This window comes from Centruroides vittatus, unplaced genomic scaffold (assembly GCF_030686945.1).
Source record: "Centruroides vittatus isolate TY-2023 unplaced genomic scaffold, ASM3068694v2 contig_1057, whole genome shotgun sequence".
Classification (NCBI taxonomy): Eukaryota; Metazoa; Arthropoda; class Arachnida; order Scorpiones; family Buthidae; genus Centruroides; species Centruroides vittatus.
In genome coordinates, this window is record NW_027120684.1 from 1,170,392 (window position 1) to 1,194,866 (window position 24,475).

Consider the following 24,475-nt stretch of genomic DNA (forward strand, 5'->3'; position numbering starts at 1 on the left):
GAGTACCCTATATCGGTTTATCGGTTACTATTTGACAGATTGAAATAAAACTGTCACCTAGTATCCTAAATATCAACTACAACATATAAATAAGGTGGATTGAAATATAGATGTAGATTAGAGTTAAAAATTGTTCCTTTTGATCATAGCCAGTTTATTTTCTACATTTATTTTTTAAACCGTGTAAAAGCGAAAACGTGTAAAAGAAGTACCGTGTAAAACGAGGGATAGGTGTACTTCTTTAAATGTATTTTTAATAGATTATCTGACGTACTTAATAAATAACAGAGGTAATTATATTGAACTTTCATATTAGATTCAATAAATTCCCTATGCCCTCTAAATGCCAATTCTTGCTTTGAGAAAAAACATATAACATCTATTAATTTAGATATATCTATTAATCGTAATTATCTTGTTATAATTTTCAATATTTATTTTATATTGTCTATCAATGTTAAATTCTATTCCTCTTTGATTTCCAAATTGCTTCAATTTTACGAAAGAATCGTCATTCGTCATAAATTTTATCGTCAAAATGTCGAAATTTTTTTGTTGACGTATTTATATTTAATTTAGGCATTGGTCTTTCTCTTTTAATAATGTTTTCTTTTTCATTATATGGTCTTGAGCCAAAACTTTTTTAAAATAAATTTTTTAATCACTAGCCACGATATAAGGGCTAAAATTAAAATTATAAAAAAAACTTACTTGGTAAAACAAAATGTGTGATGAATATACATACCTAGTACAAAAAATTCTTCAATTGTACGAATATACTTTTAAAGAAACTTATAATTAAATATAACTTTGTGAAGAAACGTACATAAAAATAACAAAATATTCTTTACTTTTTAAATCTTAAAACAATCCACTTAGTGAAATAGCTCCCTACGAGTGGCTAATGAATGGAATCAGAGACGTCCTGGTCAGTGGCGTAGCGAACATAACTGGCGCCCGGGGCATGACACTTTATTGGCGCCCCCTCCCCCTTCCAGAAACATATAGTTTGTCTTGGAGACCGTTTGGGCACCCCTCTGCGAGTGGCGCCCGGAGCATGATACACCCCCTTGCACCCCCCTCGCTACGCTACTGGTCCTGGTAGGTGTGCGGCGTGTGCATGCACCAGGTTGCCAAATCCCGAGGGTGCCGACCGATACCGGTCAATGTCAAATGCCTCTTTTGTCGCGTCATTAGTATATCTCAAAGGACGCCACAGGGCTGTTGTAAATTTTAAACGTTTCTCACCATAGCTGTAAAAATCTAAATATGTTAAAGTTAATAGTCATTTGTTTTCTAACTAATTCGTTTTAATACCAGGTGTACACGGAAATCAGTTCCTCACTGTACTGAGCTAGTTATTGGTTCGGTTGAGCTTTTGTTTAAGTAAAATTCTGGCTCTTTCAGCAGGGTTTTATTTATGTCCCCATTCCCTAATCTCTTAATTATTTAACTACTTCTTAGTAGAAATAAGTCGAAACCAGTTACTTTGTACTTGAATATCTGTAGTCTTGGGAAAACATTGGAAAGACAAATTTTTATGACAACGGATATATAAATCGTAAATTTAAAGAAAATAAATTCTAGAGCTTTTTTCGTACCATTGTGCGTCTCATTCATTAAATTTGGTTGTAAATGATGCTGCCAAAGTAACAGTTAATTTTTTAACATTATGCAAGAATTGTACACGTTTTTTCTGCATTCCCTTACAGATGGGACATACTATAATCGTAATATCACCGGTTTAACATTGAAATCCGTAAGTAATATAAGATGGGAGAGCAGAATAAACGCAGAATAAATATATCAAATATTTTAATGGATTTTTTTTTTTATTTTTTTAAACTTCTGTCAACTAACTATCATAAAAACGTGCCAGTAAACTCCTATCGGTTGGGTTAAGTTATAAATCTAGTCTAGGGTGGGCAACCGTTTTTATAACATGGGCCAGAATAAATTTTACGTTTTTTCCGCGGGCCGTAGTAGTTAATTGACGCTTTCTTGTGACTCGTAATTTTTTTAGTCTGCAAATATGAAATAAATAAATAAAAAGTTAATTACTACATTTATTTCTCTTATCGTTTTCGAAAATTACAAAGAATTGGAAAAATAACTATTAATTAGTTATTTTTCCAATTTAATAATCTATTAAAGATCTCTGCGGGCCGGATAGAAACTTTTCGCCAGCCGTAGCTGGCCCGCGGGCCGGAGTTTGCCCGCCGTTGATCTAGTCTGCTCGTGATTCGCATAATCGGGCGAAGGTGGCCGAATATCTAGCAGGCGGCTAACAGCCCACAACCGCTCCGGGATATAAAATTGGACGCTTTACACGTGTGTCGCTTCTACCAGCTAAACCGGGTGAGGTTGGTGCACTGTAAACGGCATGTGCTAATGCCTATATAATCTGGCTGATTAGAAACTGACCCAGTTTCGACATTCCTTCCGCCACTGAATTATTCGAATATACAATAGCAATCTTATCGTTTTTTTCACATATAGTATAGAAATTTGTAAAAGATACATAATGCAGTTATAATAAAATATTAATTTTAATTAATTCAAAGTACGTTAAAATATGAAAATTTATATTTTATAAAATACAAGGGAAGGTCATTGGAAGGTGGAATCGGCGCTTCCATCGCTTCCAATGACGGCACGCCACTGGTCAAAAGTATTTTATAAACAGTAGCAGCAAAGGATTGTGGCTGTAGCTAGAAAAAACTTAGCAATACGTCTGCGAGAACACAAATACAACGCTAACAAAGGGCACAACACCACCATATTAGCAATCACTGCGCAGACAGAAGGAGCGAATGTAAAATGGGGATGAGGCAAAAATCATTAAAACGGTCCACTCGCCATCCATTGCATTAGAGATGGAAATACAGTATATAAAAGTTAAATGAAAAACCGTTAGCATCCTTGGCATTTAGGTAATGCGCTTCCAACAGCATGTAAGTACATGATAGAAAAAAAGCATTAAAAACCCTTAAAAGCTTGTAGTAGTTAGCCTTGTTTACTGTGTTTGTTTGCTTTTTTATTTTTACTGTTATTTATTCATTTATTTTTCATTTAATATACACAATTATTGTAAATCTTTTAAATTTAAAATGAAACGTATTTAAAAAAGTTGCGTTCCATTTTGGAATGGTAATCGTAATCTTGAAGAATGCCTATAATAAGTAGGTTGAAAACGTTTCAGAAATGGAATAATTTATGCTCGGCAAAAATTCAGGTGTGTTTGGTAAATTACTACTAAATTATATCAGATTTGGAAAAATAATTTTTTCACATGCAAAATATCTATTTGTATCATGCCACTTTACAAAAAGAAAAGAAAAAACTTCCAAACACCATCTTATATTATATTATACATCCAAAACAAATTTTTATATTTTTATTTAAAATGTCTTTTAAACATGCACATGGAAAATCAGTGCCGTAACTAGTCATTCCTGTGCCGTGTGCAAGAATTTGCATTTAGGCCCCTTAATTAGGTTTGGGAAAATAAAACAAATGCATGCATTTTGGGGCCCCTTCCAAGTGGACCCTGTGCGGGTGCACTTGTTGCACCACCTAGTTATGGCACTGGAAAATGAACTAACTTTAAAATACCAAAGATTTTCAAATATGCCAGAACAAAATTTATTGTAGAAATTTAAAACATGCTAATACGTATTTAGAAATCCATGTATATAGTAATATAATGATAATATATGAATAAATATGAAACAAAAGAATTAACATATTCCTCACAGATACATTTATGGATTCATGGTTTCATTTTGAAAAGAAAATATCAAACAATAACTATTTATATATACTTATTACAAAAATATATTAAACAAAACATAGTATAGACGTTATTATTGATTAAAAGAAAGCAACTAATTAGGGAAAATTAATGTTTTGTTCTTAATACTGCATCAGTTTAAAACTGCTACTGGAAGTTAGAAAGATGGGCTTCAGCTCTTCTCATTGTCCAAGAAATCTAAATATTCTTTTCCAATTGTTAGCATGCAAAAGGAGCTTGATGATGCAAATATTGTCCGGAGTATGTTACTTTCTGGCAATAATGTCTTTGTAACAGCCCAAAACAGCACGGATCCAAAATTAAACTTCTTAGCTCCGCGACACCCCAAATAATAAATATAAATAAAATTAATATTTCGCGATCCTCACCCAAAGGAATAATAACAGTAAGCCTTACTATTACTAATTGAATTTTGACTGTAATTATAAATGTAAATTTTTTAAAATATTATATAATCACATTGCACTAATTTTATACATTAAGAAAATACCGACAGTATAAAAAATGTAATACAACTATTCTATTATTTTATGTCGTTGCGTTTATAGCGACGGGTATGAACACGCATGTATGACGTGTACATGTGCAATTTACAAGTTCCAACTTGACTGTGTACGTGCTCTTTGTAATTTGATCCACGTATGGAGAAAATTTTAAATGAAAAACAAATGCAACCATCACATTAATTTCTTTTCTTTACATGTGTACTTATTGTAAGTAAAACGTTTATAAGTTTATAATAAATGATTTTTTCTCATAAAATCATTTCATTATTGTCTCGCGACCTCCCTTTAATATCACCGCGACCCACAGGTTGTCATAAAACATAAAAGTGAAGTACCCGATAAAATAAAGGAATATGTTTGTGAGGTTAGCCGATTTGGTGGAAAGATATCACGACAATCGAGCGGCCAAAACAGTCGTATGGGCGCAGAAAAACTCACAGAGACAGGTTTACCATTTAAAACCGTTTAATAAACATAAAAATGGAGCTTACAACAACTCTATTAATTCGGCGTAAGGCCAATCCAAAGGGTGGATCAGTCTGTGCAACAGTTCAATAGTCCAGTCGATCGTTTAAACTTCCGATGAAGGTGATGTGGAGAGCGTCGGCTCCGGGGCGCACAGCACAACTTGAAGTGATGCTTTTCGACGGCGGGGTGTACCTGGACGCAACTCGTCGGGAGCAGAGGTCGAAGACAAATTCGAAGCGTCGACCAGATTTCGTTGTTAAACCTTAGCAAGAATCCAGTAGCGGAGCACTCTGAACCAAAGACCAAGAACTCCGAATGTCCTTGAAACGCGCAGTTTTATAAGATTTTCATCCAAAGTCGCCTCTCCATTGGTCTCTCATCGTCACCTGGTGACAATTCGAAACCCATCGGAGGGCGCGGGAAAGGTCAGTTTTGAGACTAAATGCGATTCCTCTCCAGCTACGTTTTCCTCGACTTTAGACTTTTCTATTGTTTTAATAAAAACTTTCATTGTTCAATCGGGAACATTTAATTCCTCCTGTTCGTGTCTGAAAAGGAGATCTTTAATTTCTCGATTGATACCCCATATTCGGATCTCCCAGTCGACCCCCGCTCGGGTACTCATAGTTCAATGTTAATCATGTCTTGGGAGATAACATAAAAGTATGATTTTGGTGAGATGGAAAATCTGTAAATAGGTACAAAAATACATGAAGTATTGCATATACATAAAGTTTCGCTGATGTATTCTCAAAAGGAACCAATCCGATTGGACATATCCGTTAAAAGCGAGGTTGCGGCTGAAGTTTTCAATGCTAAAACGTGAACGTCGGACGTTCAGGTCGCCTTCCTGTAAGCCTAGAAGTTTGACAATGTCATATGAAACGTCAGTGGAATCATGCTGCTCGACGTTCCAAACGCCATTGTTAAACATCTAGGCTTACAGAAGGCGACCTGAACGTCCGACGTTCACGTTTTAGCGTTGAAGACTTCGGCCGCAACCTCGCTAAAGTATTTAAAATAAAGTAATCGCTCGAAATATTTAATGCATTCTATAAGTCTCGGAAGACCCAACACCGGTTGATGAGTACAAGGTAGATTGCAGAGAAAGTTTAAAGTTAAATATGATATTTTGTGAAAATTTATAGAATATTTCAATCCAGCACCGAGATCCAAAATGCCCATTTTCTGGGCTCTGCCGAAAGTCGAGAGAGATCGTGAATCCTCTGATATCCACCAGAAGATCCACGGCCGCATCAATCGGATCGGCAACCACCAAGCAATGCATTTCCTACGGGAGCAGCCGTAGGATTCTGTATCCGTAGTCGAAGTCCAGAGACCGTCGGCACTGGAAAAAATCCAGAAAATCGGAGGCCAACTTCAATCTCTGGTCCTCCAAAATGGCAAGCGAAGGTAGCTCGCCGCAGCTATCAGGCCGACAAACAAATCATTTAAACTAATGAATATTGTGTAAGTAAATAGTTACATCATTCACTAATTTTAAAATTTGAATTTTTAAGGAAATATATACACGTAGTTAATTAAATCAATTTAATTTGTATTTAATATATAAGGTGCAATAATTGTAGAGGTCGCGTTTTTTTTTTCATTCTCCTCTATCATCAATTTTGGCGGCATTTTTCGAGCGGTAACGTGATCAGAAACTGGAAATTTTACTGTGTAATACAGAAAAATGTCTTCCTATGTTACTAAACGAAGTGAGTTAAATTGAATGTCCTTTCTGTAGTTTTATGTTTGTGTATTAGTTTTATTATTACTAATTAGTTTTAAGATTTTAAAGAATTAATTTGTATGTTTATAGAATTGATTTTTCCTTTTGTGCATGTGTTTTTACCATTTGTTCTCAATACAATTAAAGTTTAAGATGAAAAGAATCTTCAGAAAAATATGCATCATAAGGAAATAAGGAAACTTTGAATTATAAATTTAATTGATGGAAGAGATTATAATTAAATGATTATTTCCCAGAATGATGAAAATGAATCTGGTCAAAGTAGGCTTGCCATCAAACTTTATATGACTATGCATGTAAGTTACATTGGAGGAGTTGAATCAATGACAGTGAATGAGAAAAATTTCTCATTATTGATAGATTTTGAGTGGATATAAAAAATATGGGTACCTATTGTGTCCAGTGTACTTGTTTCTATTTCTAATTTTTGTAATAATAAAATAAATATGTGCATATCTGGGAAGTGGGACAATTTGTTGATATAAAATATGAGGGAGAGATATGTCCTTTCTCTCCTTTAAGGATTGACTCCTATGATTGTATGAATTTAAAAGAAATTGTGTATTAATATAAAAAGTCATAGGGTGGAGTCCTATTGCCAATCACTTCTAGTAGTTGACTGTGTAAGCTGAAATCTGAGCATAATTAGTCCATTTGAGCAGATTTAGGCAAGCCATCTTCACAGGAAGCATTGTAAGATGACCCCATTCTCAATGACATGTAAGAACAGGTTGCCTCAGTCCTGATGATGGGAAAAGTTATTGCACAACATCCCTTCTGGTAGTTGATCATGTAGGGAGGCATTGTTGTGTTTTGAAAAGATAATGAAGGCTCTGTTTCAGATCCATATTTTCTACAAAATGCCTATTATTGAGCTCGCTGATCCTTCTGCATTTGTCATAAACTACTTTTTCTCATTTTTATAAATTTAAGCATTTTCATTTGAATCTAATAAATAACATTTCAGGCTCTCGATGGGGGAAAACTTAATTATCCTACTGGTTGATTACTGGGTCAACAGCCACCGTGTTAAATTACTTCTTTTATAATGTAAACAAAGATCCAACAAAAAAATTTAGAACAAACTTGATTTGAAAAATGCTACAATTTGAAAAAATTCTAGATCTATAAATTTTCACTGTTGTTTGTCTTTCTTTAATCTTGAGAACAGAGTTAGATAAAAGACAAGACCAGATGTGGAAACCTTAGGGATTAGGAGACCCCAATTAACTATATATAAATGTCTGTTACTAACCAGAAGTCTTGTTATTTCAATTCAAAAAATTTTTCCTGAAAAGTGTTAGATAGATGACCAGCACAACTCTGTTTGTAAAGGAGAAGTACGATGTACAGGGGCAAGCCACTACTAATTTGAGGTGGATAGCATATATTTTAAATTAAATAAATTAAAAATATGATTAAAAATTGCAGCCTGGCATTGCGACAATGTCACAATAAATAACTGCTCGTTTATATTATAGTCTTGCCAAAAAAAATAATAATTTTAAAAATTAATTTTGAATTTATAAAGATGTAGCTATTATAAATCATTCATAGTATATAAGTAAAAAAGATATAGCATATTAAACTTATGAGTTCATTTATTGATTTTTTGTTAATGAAATTTTTCATTATCATTTTCATTTTGACCCTGTAGACTTCCATTACATAGGCCATTTGTTTAATGATGATGATAAAAAACATTATGTATTTTTAATTTTTTAATTTGCTTCTTGTCATTTTAAATAAAAGCACTTTCATTTTGTCTTACTGTCTTCTTATTATTTATTAGATTTTTAAGTTATTATAGTTATTTAATTAATATATAGTTACTATTATTTAAAAAAATATAAATTGTAACAAATATGAGAGCATTGTGAAATGATGCAGTGTTAGGATTGGAGCACCAAAAGTGTTTGGTTGGATATCGCATGTGTATAATCTTAATATTTAAATTATTAATTTACTTTTTAATGCAGTAAAATCTTGCTAAGTCAAAGTTTAATGTGTAAAAAGAATGCCTGACTTTGAATTAACCTGATTTTCTCAAATTTTTATGTCATAAATTTCCTGTTATCAAGCTGTTTTTCAAGAATCTGTTCACAGAATGATTACAAAATTGCATACATTTTGTGGTGCTTTTGATTGAGTTATTAAGATGCCTCCTTATGTCCCAGTCAGAACATCAGTAACATACTGTATCAGTAAAACGATGTTAACAAAATATTGTAATGGTGTGGTGTTGTGTTTGGTATATGGAGCCAAATGTGAGATTTACATCATCACAAACTTCTTACTCAATTATTATTGTCTGGATGGCCATTGTCAGTCTCAGCTTGCAGATTATATAAATGAGGAGGAACAAAATCTGAAGTGATTCAACCTAATTGCTTTTATCTTAATTGTCTGAATTCATGTGGAATAAAGAGAAAATTAAAATTGTGAAACCTATAAAAGGGCAGAGGGTACATGGAAAAACAGGTTTGAATTAAAAGTACTGACAATTTTGATTTAAAACCATATTATATGGGAAAACCCTGTTCTGGGCACAGTGTCAATAAGCCAACTTTGAGTTAATGCAGTTCAACTTAGCAAGGTTTTACTGTATCACAAATTACATTTAAACGTATTCAAAATATTAAAAATTTTGAGTTAAATATATTTGTTTACATATTTATTATGACTATTTCAATTTTTTGTGATTTTTTTGTTTTTATATATATATAAAAAAAAGTTACCAAAAAATTTTTCTTTTTTGTAATATAGATGGAAACAAAGATGATCTTAAACCTGAAAAAATTAATTCTAGAATGGAAAAACTATGTTTTGGACTAAATACAAAATATGTAGATGTTGTAAGTTATTTTTAATATTCATCCTAAACTATATGCTTTTTTAAGTAACTTATCAAAACTTAAATATAAGGAAGAAAAAAGAGAAAAATGCTAATTATAAATGTTTTTGATCATTAGGCTATGGTCGTGCAGACGTGATTGAGTGGATTTCTGGTGTGAGATGTTAGTGAGCTACTGAATGCAATGATATCATATTATAGCATTTCTTGTTCTTTCTAACATTGTTATGCAGTAGTGTAAATTTTTTCATTTCATTTGAGTGTGTAGAAAGAAAATGGATTGATGTCAACATTTGCTACATTTGTTTCAGTGATTCTCCCACTTATTTCATATTCAGGATTAATTAATTCAGCTGTAACTAACTGAATTAATTAATTTACTTCTAAGAAAGCCATTTTCCTTGTTCATATATGTTTCCTTGTAGAAGCCATGTTTGAATTGGACACACATACTGAAGATAAGGTAAGGAGCTAATTTGCAAGCACAGAGTAAAGTGAGAACTTTGAACCACAATAAAAATCAAACAGTCGCAGAAATCTGAGTGAGATTTTCTGTTTTGAGTCAGTTTCTATTTCTCACTAGCACATGATTTCAATTTGTGAGATTTACGTTACTACAAACTTCTTACTCGATTATTATTGTCTGCATGGCCATTGCCATTCTCAGCTTGCAGATTATATAAGTGAGGAGGAACAAAATCTGAAGTGCTTCAAACTAAATTATCTGATTACAAATACATTGAACAGTATGGAACGAAAAATTAAAATAAAGAACAATAATTGCAGAACTTGTTGATATTAGAATAAGTAGAAGTGCATCAGCATTTTAAGTATAATCTCATTTATTTAAAATTTACAAGAAAATTTAAAAAAAACTTTTACAAGAAGTCTAACAGAAGAAAACACAGGGCTTCATCTTTCTTCGTCCTACATCCTATTCACACCTCAGAATCAAACGGTCTTTTAAGACTTTGATTCTGAGGTTGGATGCTGTTGGTCAACTCCACTGTAAGACTGTTTTTGAAGTATGGAAAGGATATAGGATGAAGAATGATGAAACCTTGTGTTTTTTTCTCGTGTAAAAATTTTAAATATAATAATTAACCTTGCTATATGTTTGTCAAGCAGATAGATTAAAAAAGTCATAAACTATATTTTTTAAATTGTCGTAACTTTTCAACTTCTATTTGTAATATATATACTAGTGATGTAACGAATAGTATATTCGGCCTCAGCCGAATACCGAATATTCGGCCAGGAGCGTGACCGAATACCGAATATTTGGCCAGAAGCATGGCCGAATGGCCGAATATTCGGCCAAACTATTCGGCTTGATTAACGCACATATAAAAATTAGCGCGCAAACCTCATTATGCAAGGATCGCGCACCCTGCTCTCTATTGGCCCGATGTCACTCGATTTTTTCTTCCGTAGGTCTAAATTATTTAAATGTATTAATTAAATTATAATTATTAAAGTTAATATGAGATTGAGCCTAACGTCTACCTCTAGTGCCAAATTGGTTTATAATTTATGTAATAGCCGTAAATAGCCCGATATGATTCGGCAGTTGTTGGTATTTAGATGTAAGTTATAACTTATAAGTTATTTTATTTGCAATCGATCTTTTTAACTCTTTAATTAAGCAGTAAAATTTTATTTTTACTACGTATTTGTAGACTGAATAGTACCCTAAGGATATATACTTTAGTGGGGACATATGGTCTAGTTTCTCCCCAGATGTGAAACAGTTCAAGTATATTATTGGGGGGTTTCTATTTGTGAAGTTTTGTGATATTTTGTTGCTATTGTTTTTGTCAATATTTTTAAAATTAACATGATTTCAAATGTTATCTTTTGCATATAATGAGAAATGCCCATTCTTTGCTTTATATATAAAATAAATTATATAGTAGTTACTCATCTTCTAGAAATAAATAATTATTTCATTAAATACGATAAGTTTCAATAAAACGTTTCGTAAATCATTTTAAAATATCGTAAAAAATATTAAAATATACAAGAATACGAATATAACATAATTAACTAAACAATAACACTATTGCCCGATACATTCTAACCTACACGCCATCAATGCCATAAGATATCGGGCTAGATAAAGGCTATATTATTATTTAATTACGAAATAATTTACTAGAGTTAGACGCTATTTCTTATTAACATTAATAATTATAATTTAATGTTTAGCATTAATAAAAGTTTCCAAAATGATTAATTTACTGTTTTTTTGTTATTTCTTACTCCTGTTTTTAGGTATTCAGTATTCGGCCGAATAGTGATTAAATATTCGGTATTCGGCCGAATAGTGATTTAAATATTCGGTATTCGGCCGAATAGCGAAAAATAGGCCGAATAGGCCGAATACTGGGTATTAACCGAATATTCGTTACATCACTAATATATACCATAATTTAATGTAACATAATAACTCATCCCTCCACATAATCTGCACCTCCTTTTAAATTATCTTTCAAACACAGATAAGCTGTGGGTTATCTGTGTTTAAAAGATAATTTAAAAGGAGGTGCAGATTATGTGGAGGGATGAGTTATATGCCAATTTTAAATTCCAATACGAATTAAAGTTGATTCCATATTTAGTTAAAGGTTTTGGTTGATGACAATCAACTGACCTACCAGACCAACAATTATGTGTTCATATGTTTGTGAGAAATGACAAACATTGCAAAAACCAGAGTTTTAACTTGTTACCTAGTATTAATAAATATTAAATTAAATATTACTATTATAATATATAATATTATATTAATAAATCTTTCTTATTTAATTTGAGTTAAGCATAATATGAATGACATCCACAGATTTGTGGATGCCATTTATATTATGCAAATGTCAATTAATGTGGTTTTTATTAGTTAATTTGATTTAAATTCAACTGAAGCAAATATGATGATCAAAAGTTTGTTCATAAATTGAATTGTTCGAAAAGTGAGACATTCAAAATCCGAGGTTTGACTGTATTTGCAATTAAGATACAGATTAATCTTCAGCTTCTTATCAAACACAGTGCAAAAAACTAATCAATTTTTATACAATAACTAGCTGACCCGGCCACGCGTTGTTGTGGCTCAAAATGTATCTATTATAAATGTATAACATTTCCCCCTGGGGAGAATTTCAAAAAATCCCTTCTTAGTGTACATTTTCTTGACGTACCCTATTAAAACGCAATCAAAAACGCATCTAAAATAGTATAATAAAAGCCGAGTTCTTCACAGTAAGCCTTAATCCTGTCCCTCTCCCCCAGAAGGAAATATCGAAAAATCTCTTTTTAGTGTATATTCTGTTGACGTAACCTATTAAAACGCAATTAAAAACGCAAAAAACCGCGTCTAAAATAGTATAATAGAAGCCAAGTTCTTCACGGTAAGCCTTAATCTCAATCATCTCCCCCCAGTAGGGGGAATTTCGACATGTATATTATATAAAAACACGTGCGTATTCGAATGCAACGTTGTGTCAAAATTTCAAAGGAATTGGTAGGAACAAACGAACGTTATATTTTATTTATATAGATAGAAAATGATCTGCTTTAGTCCGTTCTCACAGAAAAGCAAACTTAGGTCGTTGGAAGTTAGCGCCATCTGTTGGACATAAAAGCCTTAATCCATATATAAATATATTTTTGAAAGGGGGGAAATGGTGGTCTTCACATATGCCGGAAACCTTCGCGGGAGTGTATTAAACAACTTCCCGAAGTTTCGTGGCAATCGGATAAATGGTGTGGTAATGCATGAAGGACAAACACACACACACACACACCACAGACATACATTCGTTTTTATATATATAGATTATTTAAGATTAAAAATGCTTCAGCTAACATTAATATAATAATGATATTATCATATAATTAATCATACAAGTTTAATATTTTTTAATTTGAAAACTTTTCAATTCTAATTTGGGAAAATAATGAAGAATGAAAGAACTCTACAAAAAGTAATATTTATAATTAATTCTGCTTTTAAAAAAAAAAACATATCTTTATAAACTGATATTCCTCATGACAGATTTTACGTAATAAAAGCCTACAGTTTTAAAATTTAAATGTACAATTTAAAAATTGCTATTAATATTAAAGTTTTTCCAACCTTCTTTCTTATCTTTTCTTTCTTGTAATTATTACTATAATTCTTGTGGCTCATCTCACAAGTTTAATTTTTTGTCATTCATTTTCATTTAAAAAACAAAAATTGAAAGCTACAGTACTTAATCACTAATGATCAACTTTTGACGCTAACTTCATATGACCAGGAATGGACAGATAAAACTGGTCACATTATTCACACTTGCTAATGGTGCCAGATAACAATTAAATGCTAAGTGTAATACTGCAATTGGTAATAAGTGAGTTCTGTATAACAATAGAGAGGTTGAGGCTGACGTTTTCAACCCAAAACGTGAACATCGGACGTCGAGCTCGGCCATCTGGCAATTCTAGAAGGTTGATAATGACATTCGCTACATCTAGCATGGTGAATAGAAGTTCAGCTTAAATGTCTTCATTTTTCTTGTGTTTTGGGTTAAAATTATGACATATTTTATTAAAATAATGATTATTTAAGCATTTATGAATAATATTGTAAAGAAACAGACAATTTTAATCCAGAAATTATTTAATTATTCAATTTTTTTGCAAGTGATGTGAAGTGCCTGTAGAATTTACATATATTTGTGTTCATAATAGCTTATCATAATTCTGTAGTAGTACGTTTGTTCTTCCACAGCATCTTCTACCATCAACAGTGTAATACGTTCGTAAATTTTCTAAAAATAATTTTCCAAGCTGCTTTCGGATTTACATAAGCCACTACTTCCCTCAACAAAGTATGACGTAGTCCTGTCATACGGTAGGAGACATGATGCTAATTAAAAATAATTATTTAGTGTTATTAAACATCCTATAAATAATTTAAAATAGTTAATATGTTTATTTACCTTCGCTAGTAACATTCATTGTTGTTAAACATATTCCACCATTTTTCAACAATATACCATGAGTCAGTGCGCGACCTGAACGTGTGGTGCAACGTGTTTTACTTAAAGTTCAAATGTGTACTTCTGCTTGCCATACAAGTTTAACTTTTGAACTTTGGCTGCAACCTCTCTAATAACTGGTAAGTTCATTCCTTCTTTCTGAAAGTAAAACTAAATGGACTTTCTGCAGAGCTGCTGTTTGATCTGGGATTTCCATTGTTTAATTTTTATAATCAGTTTAAAGTGAACTAATAATAAATGCCTCTTCCTATATGGTAATTTTCAAAGAACTGTTTATAAGCCAACTATTATCATGTTTGCTTCACAGTGAATGGAAGGCGAGTGATCCAATGTGAAACTCATATTCAATATTATCAGCATTAAAAGTTTTTAATTTTTTAAGGATTTTTTCAATATTTTAGAGGGATTTCTCAGTAGCCACTTCTATGTTAAGGCTAAGTACACACACCATTGTTCATTATTTGTATTTAATTGTTGTGTTGACACTGTGGCAATACTCCATATTAATGTACATATTAGATATAAATTTAGTTTTAAGTTTTATATCTTCTTTGTTATTCCTTTTGTTTTCTCGAATTTTCTATTAACATTCTTTCCTGTGGGTGGGGTAACCCTTTCCATAAACCACATTAACAATGGGAAGTGATGTCCCTGAGGCTACTAGAATGGTAAGAAGGTTCATTTTTGGGTTGGACTCTTGGCGAAGGTAGACGTGAGAAAGTTACACTCCTGTTCGTCGCCTGGAAAGACAAAGGGAGATGAAGATGGCCTACAGAAAGAGAAAGGACCCCGCTAATGTAAAGAGAGAGAGAGAGAATGTCCCTTGTACAAAGGAGAATCTTCGAAGAGATCCGAAAAAGATCAGCGAGAAACGATTTAGAGTGGTTCTCCCCACCAGAAGAGTATCAATACCAAACAGAGAACCAGGGTATTCCTTATAACCTCCTCTATCATACTAAAACTTCTTGCTATTCTTCCTTTCCTTTTTTAGTTTGTAATTTAGTGTAAGTTAGTCGTAAGATTACAAGTCCGTCTTTTCTTAATTGTCGTGAGTGCATTCTTTTGTTTTGTATTCACTCGATTCCTTGCCCCAGTTTGGGATATTGTATTAAGAGTTGGAATCCGAAAGAATCACGCGAGACAAAAACAAATAATTGTTATTTTTTTGTGTACTGCCTCTTGTGGATTATTGTGCACTCACATGACTATTGCAACACTTTTGGAGGTGGCATAAAATTTTAATTGTAATCTATTTGCATCAATTTTTATTAAATTATTTTGAAAAATATTACATATTGTATTAAATATTTTAAAAACTTAAAATTTAAATATTAAAATTAGTATGACCTTCAAGAAGACTATAAATTTATTTATTTATTTTTTCATAATTTTAATAATAATTATCGTTTTTTTTTAGTCATCCATAACAAATAAAGTAGTTGAAGGCCTTTATCCTGGAATAAAAACATATGAGATTGATAATTTAGTTGCAGAAACTGCTGCAACAATGACAACAAAACATCCTGATTATGCTGCATTAGCAGCTCGAATTGCTATTTCCAATCTTCATAAGGAAACAAAAGCAGTCTTTAGTGGTGAGTAGTTTCTACAATATATGATAAAAATATGTATTGTTTTCAAATCAGTGATTATTTATACTGGAAAAATTGTTTTAAAACAAAGAAATTGATTCAGTTTTACTTATCAGAATCAAAAATAAAATAATTGTCCAAGATTTTCTGCTATTCCAAAGGTTTAGACATCTGTGATTTCTTATCCAGACAAAATACATGTGCATTATTTGTGTTACCACTCATTATTGATTTAGTTGTTTAACTTGCATTTGCTAGATTTGAAGATTTATTTTAATGTTTGATTTGATGTCAAGGATCAGTAGTAGATGGATAAAATGATTATAATCACAACTGTTCTCTGCTACTAGTAGTATAAAAACAATACATTAAAACAAGAAAATTTAGTCAACTTAAATATGTATTAGTTTCTAACACATAAGAAAATTGATTATATAATGTCTAACTTTAAGAATCTCATTCTAATGCACAAATTTTTAAATTTCAATATTGTGCTTTCTCATATGCTTAGTCATTGCACATATACTTCACATTACATTTATTTGTGTAAAGCAGGCATTGCCAACCATTTTTGGTCTTTTGTCTTCCATCTTTGGACTTTAAAGGACTTTTTGTTCTGTGTGACAAATCATATAATTTTATTGGTAGTTTCTCGTTAGATGAGGAAAAGGATGAGTGTCATTATCATGTTGATAGTATTTACAACATTGGAAGGTTAATTCTTCACAAGCTTAATATTGATACTCTTCTAGTTGCATTTCATTAAATACATATTCCAAATATCTTATAATTTTTTTAAAATCAGTTACTGTAATTTTCAATATGCTTCATGTTTTAGATTTGTAATTGAATATATAGTTATATAGTTTTCTTTTTTTAAAGTAAAAAACCTAGATAGTAACTAATAGTGTGTATACATGTTACTTTGCTGTAATATAATAATGTTGATATGATAAATTTTTCAAAATAATAATTTTTTAACACAAATTTCTGAATAACTGATGTAAATATTTTAATTATTATTTCAGAAGTCATTGAGGATTTATATAAAATGGTGAATGAACGAACGGGAAAATTATCTCCAATGATTGCTGAAGATGTTTATAACATTGTCATGAATAATGCTGAGGTATTATTATTATTTTTTTTATCAGAAAACAAACTGTATTAATGATTTGATAACATTTTATATTTAGTTTATTTTAAGAATGTTATTTTTTAGAATAATTCTGGAGTTTGTCTTTATGAATGCTTTTATACACTAGGATCTTGTTTTACATAGGATTGATATATATATAAGTTCATGTTTTGATGGATGGTGAATGGTTAAGTTTACCTTTGGATCCGTAAGGATAATTCTGTCTATTAATGCAAATATTGATTATTTTTATTATAAAATACACTGTGGAGCAAAAGTGATAGTATAAAAATTAAAAGCCATTTACTACAGCCTTTGAGAAAAAATTATTAAGATGAAACAAAAAATAGAAGCTTCTAATTTGGACACGAAGAAAGAAAGAAAAAGTTATGTATATGCATTGCCATCCTAAAACTTTTGAGACTGTGGGTCTCTTCAGAAATACTTGCATATTAGTTTGTCGATAGCAGTGAATGACATCATTGGTATTTGGTTGGTCACACTCTAACCCACTCTCAAAGATTAATGAGTCTAGTAGCAAGCAACTGGTAAGACACCAGAACTTTATAGATAACATTTTTGAATGATGCCTTGCAGTATGCATTTCTGAATATACCCTACGTAACAAAATCAAAACAATAATGGGAGGTCAGCATTAAGCACATTTTAATACTTGTGAGTTCATTTTAAATAATTGTATAAATATTTAGGCAGTTATCTAGGACTACACGGAGTTAAATGTAAATTTAGACAGCATTTTATTTTACAATATTTGATGACGGCAATCTTTACGTAAAACAGGATGATTACTATATTTTCTAATATATGTATCTATGAATGAGAATTTGAAAGCAAGATAGTTAATTATTTGTGTGGGTTAAAAATATTTTGAATTGAATTTTAAAAACAGTCTTAAAATACTTTAGAATGCAATTATGCTTATATATTTAAAAATAATAAAGTGAAACCTTGCTGAGTCAAACTGTGTTAACACAATACTGTCTACAGGTTCTGGACACAGTATATAGTTTTCCATATAATATGGTCTTGTTAAGTCAAAATTGTCAAAACTTTTAACTCAAACTTATTTTCTCATGTACTATCCACCCTTTGATAAGTCTGTGATCTTAATTTCCTTTTATATTCTTTGTGAATATAGATGATTAAGATAAACAAACACTATTGCTACCTGAAAACAACACCTTTCCATTACAACCTAATCCTAGGGCCCTACTGACAGTGACACACATTAAAATGTCAATGGTCATACATCCAGTACTGTATATGTTGCTTAAATAACAGACTCCCCGATCAAATTTCACTAGTGTCCACTTTTTCCTCTTCATCACTAAAATATTAGCCTATTGTATTTGAATTTTGCAGTTTACCACTCTTCAGACAAAACTTCCTGTCGGGAAAGACCCGATAAGAACCAGGAGTGAACTATTTATTTATTCTTGCAAGCAATATCAATTCTATCAAAGCTTAGAAATTCAAATGAAAATGAAAATTTATTTTATAATTAATTCACTTTCATAATTTTTAATTTTATAAATTAAAATTTAGAGAGAATTTTTAATAATTTAGAATGTGTCACTAGAGCTATAATTTTTTTAGATGAATTATGAAATGGGTTTCATTGAAATAAAAAGTAAGATGTTTTTATTTTCAGAAATTGAATTCTGTAATTAATTATGATATGGATTATAGCTACAATTATTTTGGCTTTAAGGTAAGTTACTGCTAATTTTAAATGTATATTTTTTCACATTTATGTTTTTTATAATCTATTTCAGATATTTTAATAAAATATTTACTTCAACAGATTTTTAAACATATTTGTCATAATTTATAATAATCAAATATGTTTATTGCTGTGAAAAAAATTTTATATGCTAAAGTTTGAGTAATTATTGATATATGTAATGTATAAAATAGCATTTGCTAGTTACTTTAAATTAACTTTTGACTGATAAATAAATTATATTTCATGTTAAAAAGGTTTACCATACAACTGAAATAAAGCATTGATAGAACTTTTGGCAAGTAAACCTTAAATTTTGCTAATGAAGTTCTAAAATGATCTGATACATTTGTTTAATTAAAATTACAAGTATTTATATAAATGAATGCAGTGCTTCCATTTTTATTACACAATTATATTAATAATTATATCACTAAATTTATTTTGCATTCATTTAACTCGTGTTTATGCCCAGCAATCTGCCTGCAAGATTTTTTAAAATTTAATAGAAATTACTGTTGAAATGTTTAATGGTAATATGTGCAGCAAATTAGCTAATCAAATTTTTAATTTTATGTAAAAATTAAATATTTTGTGGATAAACAATTATATTTAATTTAAAATAAAAGCAAATAAAGTGGAAATAAAGTGCAAGTTCTATATTCTATACACAAAACATATATGATCTTATTTACCAATATTAACATCCTATTGTGAAATGGCAAGTGTATATTTTATGTCAGCAGCACCAAATACAGTCAAAAAAAGCATTAATTTTAATGGAACATATTATTTTTGTTCTTTTTGAAGAGTGTAAGAATTTTAGTAATGCATCAATCTTCTTTGCTCCAAAATTTAATGCTGTAGCCATCTTGTCAACTATAAAGAAAATATTTTTTATTAGTACAGTAAAAACTGCTTAGGAGACCACCCGCATCAATGGGCACCTGCTAAAACAGGCAAAAATTTCTGGCATGGAATAGTTTATACATGGTGTCTTCATATAAGTTACCCGTATGAAATGACCACCTGTGTAACTCGACTGCTGGCATCGATTTTTGGTCTGAAACAACATACAACTGTAATAAGCTGCAAATATATCTGTCTGGTCAAAACTATTTTTCGAACTCATCTCAAAAACCTTTCCCCCTCCTAATATAATGAATTAGTCTAAACTCTTGTTCAAACCCACCTTGGGCACTTTTCCCACCCTCAAAATTAGGTGCAGGTGTTAATGAATTACTCTAGCTACAAAGGAAATTCACTTCAGTTTGTTTAAAAATGTCTGAAAATTGAAAGAAATGCAAATTGCTGTGGTTAAAAGATTGTGTCACGTAAAATACATATTCAAAAAACAATAAACGCATTAATGCAAAAATCAGTTTTACAGTTACAGTAGAGAGTCGAAAATCGGAATCAATTGGGGACTGGGGTTGTTCCGATTAGTCATTTGTTCCGATTACCCATTATGTACGAATAAATATATTAACCTGTCCGATGTTCAAATTTTTTCTCCATTGCGTGTCACTTCGTGTTGAATTTTCGTCGATTTTAAGCCTAACAAAAATTTTTATAATAATAATCGAGGCTATCGTATTGTTAAAAATTATTTCTTCATTTTGTACAAACAAAATAAATATATTGAAGAATAGAAAAACATGAAAATTATACTTTAGAAGTAAATTTAGTATCAAAAACGTTTGATTCAGCACGACACAGTCCGACTGAAAATCGTTCCGATTAACGACTCTCTACTGTAAATCTGTCTTATAAAATCACGACGACTCCTGTTAATTGAGTTATCCGATAGGAATAAAATACCAATAGAGCTCTATCCTTAAAAAAATTCACTTAATTTTGCTCACCTCGAGTTTTGCTTAGTAGAAATGGCTAAAAAGTGCAGAAATATGTTATTACAGCACCCACTGTTTTGGACGACCACCTGTCTAAAAGACCACTTTTTGAAAGGAACCATTTGTGGTCGTCATAGACAGGTTTTACTGTATTATATTTTTTTAAAATAGTTGCTGAAAAGTATTTACAGGAAGCACAGAAAAAGGTTCAAATAATACAGTAGAGCAGTGTTTCTCAAAGTGGGCGATAATGCCCCCTTGTGGGCGGTGAGTAAATCTAGGGGGGCGCTGGAGGCAGGCTACTGAACGGTGACCAAAGGCAAAAGTTGGGGTCACTGACAGCCGTTCCCTTTTCTCTGTTAAACGGATAAGAGGAAACATTGCGTTTAGTGGTTTCCAGATGTTGAGAACAATGTACGGTAAGGGCACAAAGTGTGAGATTCATAGAAAAGTTTTCCTAAGAATATTTCCAATCCTTTCTCACACAAGAGAAAATTAGTTAGGGGGCGTTTGCTATAATTTTACGGACAAAGGGGGCGGTGGATCGAAAAAGTTTGAGAATCACTGCAGTAGAGCATCGATTATCCGACTCAATTGGGGACTGGGGTTATCAGATAACTGAAAAGTATGAAAAAATACATTAGTATAGTATATTAGTATATCGCTATTAATCTGCTTCGCGTTGAATTTTCATCGATGTTAAGTTTAACAAAATTTTTTTAAAAATAATAATCGTCATTATTGTAGTGTTCAAAATTATTTCTTTATTTTGCACAAAATAAATACAGTACTGTACTGTATATTGAAAAATATAAAACAAAAATATATATATATATATTTGGGTTACATATTTTACATAAAGTAGGCCTATACATTAGAAAAAGAAGTCCAAAATTTTCTTTTGCTTCACAGCTGACACTCGTTTTTTTGCCGCTAAATCTCGCACAATTAAAAACAGCAATTGGATATTGTCGTTAAATAAAATTAAGCCTCATTTAAATACTAGCCTCCCTTTCATGGTCGAGTCAGTGTTGCCAGCTAAAACACGCAAAAATTTAACAAAAATAATATTAAAGTAGCCAAAACATAGCCAAATATTGTAGCGCCACATCACTAGCGGACATTTGAATTTGCCGAGTAGAATGCGATCGGTTAACCAATGTGACGGTTGATCGGGGGTCGGATAATCAATGCTCTACTATATAGTAAATTACACAATTTAAAGTGAGAAATTTTATGCTGCAATATAGTATGATTGATTCGAAGTTTAATAGAAATTGTAAAATTTACAACTGAAATGAATATATGATTTCTGGAAGAAATATTTATTATTGGAAATATAATAATCATAAATAGTTGTAGTATTTTAAATTTTCGGTATACTTAGAAATAAATTTTGCAAATTTTTTTTCATTGTAGACAATGGAAAGATCCTATTTGTTGAAAATAAATGGAAAAGGTAATTACATTTCTGAATGTTAAAGGTAGCCAGCCCACTTTAATACAAAAATAATTTTAGAATTTGATATTTATAATTTAGATTTCTTTGTTAATATTGAAGTTATATTTTAAATTTCAGATTTAATTAGTTCTTGCTTTGTTGCACGTCTGGTCACTCAGATTTAAAAAGAAATAATTTTAATTATCATAAAAGTAGTTTATATTACTCAAATGCTTTTAAATGAAATCATATTACAAACAATTCTGTTAAAACAAAATTGTTCATAGTATCATTTTCATTTAAAAAAAAGACATGAATAGCAGAATAAAAAACTGAGCTACTAGTTTACTTTTTTATTCTATTGTTATGAATATTTTAAAATGTAAATTGTTTTGTACTATTAGCGAGGTTGAGGCCAAAGTTTTAAATGCGAAAACGTGTATGTCGGATGTTCTGCGCCACTTTCCTGTAAGCCTAGAAGTTTGGCAATGGCATTTGGAAAGTCAGTGGAATCATGCTCGACATTCCAAATGCCATTGTCAAACTTCTAGGCTTACAGGAAAGCAGCACCGAACATCCGACATAGATATTTTCACGTTTAAAACTTCGGCCTCAACCTCGCTATTATTAAATAACACTTCTAGCCCTCAGTGTAAATTAAGATTAAATTAATTAGCCTAATAAATATTGCTATAATAAATTGGATGTGATAAGCCCTTCAATTTATTATAGCTGTATTTATTTGGCTAATTAATTTAATCTTGTAAATTGTTTTGATTTGCACTGACTGACTAACAGTATATCCTTGAAAGTGTACACTAATTGGAGAAGTAACAAAATTTTACTGAAGTTATATACATATTATTTATTAATTATGTAATATTAGTTATAACTATGATAGCATAATAGTACATTTATTAATTATAACATAAATTAGTCTTTATTTAGAATGCTAAATATAAGTTGAATGAAAGATTAGTATACAAAACTTTAAAATTCACTCTAAATCTTAGGTAATTCATATTATTTTTAGATTTTTTTCATAAAAGTGTAAATAAAAATTTTTATATGCAAATAATAAAATTTTAATAGTTGTGGAAAGACCGCAGCATATGTTGATGCGAGTATCCGTCGGAATACACAAAGAAGACATTGATTCTGCAATTGAAACATATAAATTATTATCTGAGAAATGGTTTACTCATGCTTCACCTACACTTTTTAATGCTGGAACACCAAAACCTCAATTGTCAAGGTATATACATTGTCATCATTGAATTTATATATTATTTTTAAAATTAATAAATTTTATTAAATAACAACTAATATCCTCAAAGTTTTATAAAATTATCTGAAATTTATCCTCTATGACTAATTTTATAAAATAATTTTTTAATATTTTTAGTTAAATTTGATTACATAAAATATGTCCAAATCATTCTAAAAAGAGTGTTTTTATTTTGTCAAGAAATATATTATAACAAGAGTACAGAAATAAAAATGTTCTGTTTACTTTTGAATCTATTTAATTCTAAATCTACCATTAAATTTATACATGAATAATGCATTGAAACCTAATGTATTGTACAATATCTTTAAAAAACGAAATATTAATTATCAGTTGAGTGTGGGAACTGGGGGAGGTAGGACGAAGTCGTATCCCCCTTTTCTTAGCAACAGGTCATTAAACCTGCCCACTTGTCAAGGATGGCCAGTCTATGTTTTTCAATCCCGAGGGGTCAGGATTATTTTTGTCGGACGAGCGGAGGTCGACAGTGAGGCATAGGCAATACCCGAGTGAAGGAGGACACCATTTAACAATAGAACAATGATTTATTGTAAATAACCCAATTAACGATTACAAACTCTAACATTTAAGTTCCCTAATACACGTAGAGGGGGCCGAGAGAGAGTTTACATCACCAAATTTCATAACTCTTAAACGTTTCCATGGAAAACGGTTCATTTTAGTTCCTATTCATGGCACTAAGATATATATAATTCGCGACTATGACGGTTAGGATTTTCAGAGTTCGGCGATGTGGACGGTAGATCTCCGTAGGATGACGAGAGACTCCCCCAAGAGGGGAGAGAAGTGGCTTTTATAGCTTCACAGTGGGAAAAGACATCACGGGGTCGATTGTTTGGAAATTAAAGTTGTCTTGGGACTAAAACAAAATGACGAAAGCAAACATTAAGCATAAACTTTAGGTCATTGCAGTATAAGAATGAGTGTCTGGATAAAGGAATATTTACATTTAGGAAGGAGG

The 24,475-nt window shown here is 31.0% G+C and overlaps 1 protein-coding gene across 1 annotated transcript in view; it reads left to right on the forward strand.

The window, feature by feature from the left end:
• Window positions 1–6,419: 6,419 nt before the first annotated feature.
• Window positions 6,420–24,475, forward strand: part of RnrL (Ribonucleoside diphosphate reductase large subunit) — a 28,626-nt gene continuing 10,570 nt past the window's right edge. The window contains exons 1-7 of the mRNA XM_067266864.1: window positions 6,420–6,506; window positions 9,308–9,396; window positions 15,855–16,032; window positions 17,058–17,158; window positions 18,840–18,899; window positions 22,184–22,223; window positions 23,298–23,460. Of these exons, the coding sequence (XP_067122965.1) occupies window positions 6,482–6,506; window positions 9,308–9,396; window positions 15,855–16,032; window positions 17,058–17,158; window positions 18,840–18,899; window positions 22,184–22,223; window positions 23,298–23,460 (656 nt within the window). The 5' untranslated portion in view covers window positions 6,420–6,481. The remainder of the gene's footprint in view (window positions 6,507–9,307; window positions 9,397–15,854; window positions 16,033–17,057; window positions 17,159–18,839; window positions 18,900–22,183; window positions 22,224–23,297; window positions 23,461–24,475) is intronic.